This window comes from Chaetura pelagica, unplaced genomic scaffold (genome assembly GCF_000747805.2).
Source record: "Chaetura pelagica isolate M959 unplaced genomic scaffold, ChaPel_1.0 scaffold275, whole genome shotgun sequence".
NCBI classification, from domain to species: domain Eukaryota; kingdom Metazoa; phylum Chordata; class Aves; order Apodiformes; family Apodidae; genus Chaetura; species Chaetura pelagica.
The window spans coordinates 5,536,658-5,539,365 of NW_009953486.1; the positions used below are offsets into that span (position 1 = coordinate 5,536,658).

The 2,708-nt window shown below is 36.2% G+C and overlaps 1 protein-coding gene across 1 annotated transcript; it reads right to left on the reverse strand.

Moving 5' to 3' along the window:
- Positions 1–365: 365 nt before the first annotated feature.
- On the reverse strand, positions 366–2,388 carry PFDN4 (prefoldin subunit 4). The gene is made up of 3 exons (XM_009998649.1): positions 2,263–2,388; positions 1,101–1,244; positions 366–780 (listed from the first exon to the last, which is right to left on the reverse strand). The coding sequence occupies exons 2-3, from the start codon at positions 1,203–1,205 to the stop codon at positions 649–651; spliced, it is 237 nt and encodes a 78-aa protein (XP_009996951.1). The 5' UTR covers positions 1,206–1,244; positions 2,263–2,388; the 3' UTR covers positions 366–648.
- Between the last annotated feature and the right edge of the window lie 320 nt (positions 2,389–2,708).

A 2,708-nucleotide genomic window follows, 5' to 3' on the forward strand; every position in this document is an offset into this window, starting at 1 on the left:
ACCTTTTGTGATGCTCAAACACAAAGCCGTAAATGACTGAATATGCCTGTGACTCCAAAAGCTTTTCTTCAATACCAACATGGGCTTTAAAGAACCGTCCTTTCTCCCCTGCCAACTTCTTGTCACCTTGTGCACTGAGCTTACAGTGTTTATGCTATCTGAGCTAAGACTGAAAGACAAAGGAGAGATTTAGTATTTCCAGGAGGGCTGCTCAAAACAGCTAAACAGCATTACAGCTGAATCAGGCCCTAAATGAGACAGAGAAACTGTTATCAGCCAGCCCTTACAGTGCAAATAAAAAAGTCCCCATTTCTATTGGTTTTATACTTAAGTATTTTCATGAGTAGAAAAAAAGAGTAAGGAAATTACAATATGTGCCTGACTTTATTACTTTAATAAGCAATGCAAAGATTCCAATCCTGATTCTTTACCAACAGTATGAAGCTAATGCTTTCCTGAACAAATAAATAACTGCAATAACCACAGTAAGAAAGCCCTCCTTAAATAGGTGGAACCCAAGACAGGAAAGTAAAAAAAATTTAAAATTAAAAAAAAAAAGTGGTGGATGTTTTTTAAATGTCATTGGAACAATGTTATCAAAGCATTTAATAAAAGAAGGAAAAGTTGTGTGGTATATTTAGAACACCTTTAACTGTCCTCAGCCTCAAGATTTATGTTATTTCCAAACTTGGCATAGAGCTGAACTTTCAGGTCAGATAACACCCTCTGAATTGATTCCACTCGGGATTCTAATGCTTCAATTTCTTCTTGTAAACTTTTCTGAAAAAGAAAAAATTCAGCTAGTTACATAAAACAAGTTGAGTCATGTCTGTCAGCAACATAGAAAGAGATACCCCCTTTGCTGACTTCTTGCCAAGTCAGGCTGTAAGACTTACTAGGGGCCCAACAAAAGCTAGCTTGGCTTTGTGTACTGACATCCTACTTATGACTTCCTGTGCATTCACATCTCCCTCCTCAAATCATAAATCAAACATGAACTTTAGAAAGTGAAAGGCTCAAAGGATGAACAGATCATGCCATTCCGAAGCTCATCACACTATAGCAGCCAGTACAGTAAAGGAGCTCCCTTTTGCCCAAACCTTTGCCTCTTCCAGCATCTCTTGTGTCTCTTCCTGGGAATGACTAATGAAGACATCTCCAATTTGGTAGGGTATCAGAAGTGAATCACCATCATCAAGCATCATTATGTCATCACAAGCATCTTCCAAATTCTGAAGTTGTTTCTATTTATTAAGATATAAGAAAGATAGTCACTTCTAACTGGGTAAATTATTTCAATTGATGTACAGTCATGCTATCAGTTGAATAATGAACTCAGATTTGAGTCCACATATTGGGAAAAAATCCTACCCGCAGCAAGAAAACAGTATGTCTAATAGAATATCCCCAGAGCTGTAATTTAGCATATTAAATTTAATGAAGATGTGTCAATACTCATTATGTCTCATTAATAGTATAATTAACTGTCTATACAAAGGAAATAACAGCAAATTTGAGTTTTGCTAATATCTGATAAGCTGTTACCCAGGAATTTTTTAATTTAGCTGGAAAACAGAAAAAAATTACAAATAAGATGGCAAACATTAATTACTTTATTGCAAAAGTAGGATTATTTTTAGAGTCCCATCACCTTAAGCCATCAATGAAACATCAACATAAAAAAGACAACTGTTTTACAACATACAAATCAGGTAAAGTAATTATAGGAAACATTTCGTGACAGCACTAGCATTTAAAAAAAAAAACCTCAGTAACACCTCTTTGCAAATGCTATGCCTGATTAGTGAGTCAGAGAGTGAATTAATACTAAAAAAATTAAAATTACATATCCTAGTCAGACTAGCAATATAAAACCTCTGCAGTGCCAATGACAATCTTTGTCAACACATCAAAGGAAAAGCACAACCAACAGCTGCCTCACTGGTTCCAGAAAAATAAATATGAACAATCTCAGGCAAGAAATGTTAAGAATATTACAGTCACTATACATAGATAATGCTTCATATATGGCAACTAAAGAGTTCCAAGAACTGCATGCAGAAATATACTAGTGGCACTAGAAATACACTAGTTCTCATTACTCCCGTTTTTCCACTTTAACATTCTCTGGCTATTTTCAAAGTATCAGAAGTCCCCTATTGGAACCAAAGCATTACTTGCAGTCATTCACAGCCTTATTCTCTATGTTACAGCTGAAAACTAATTCCTGTCAATGAAGAATTATATTTAAGGCAAATATACCTTTTTCACTTCTATTTCTTCTTTCAGCTCTGTGATCCTGCTGGTATTTCTGGCAAACTTGTTAATTTTCTGTTGATCTTCAAAAGTAACATTGACATCTTCTGCAGCCTTCAAGAGATGAAAGTGGAGACTTTATTTCTTACATTGGCTTGAATCTCACTACAAAACTACTCCTAGAAAGCTTCTGAAAAATAGTTTTAAAGGTACTGCATTCTGCTTACACACTTGATTCCTTGAAACATCTCCTGAAGGACATCAGCAAAACCCACCCAGAGCAGCACAGAAGCTCTAGCAACACCAAATTAAAACACCATCTATCCATGGCATTCTAGTGCCAAAGGCTGTTTCGCTGACAGCCCAGCTAGTTGAACCAGACACCTCTGCTCCACCAACACTGCACAGTACAGCCTAACAGGGTGATGTACTGTCTCAGCAACATCATTTCA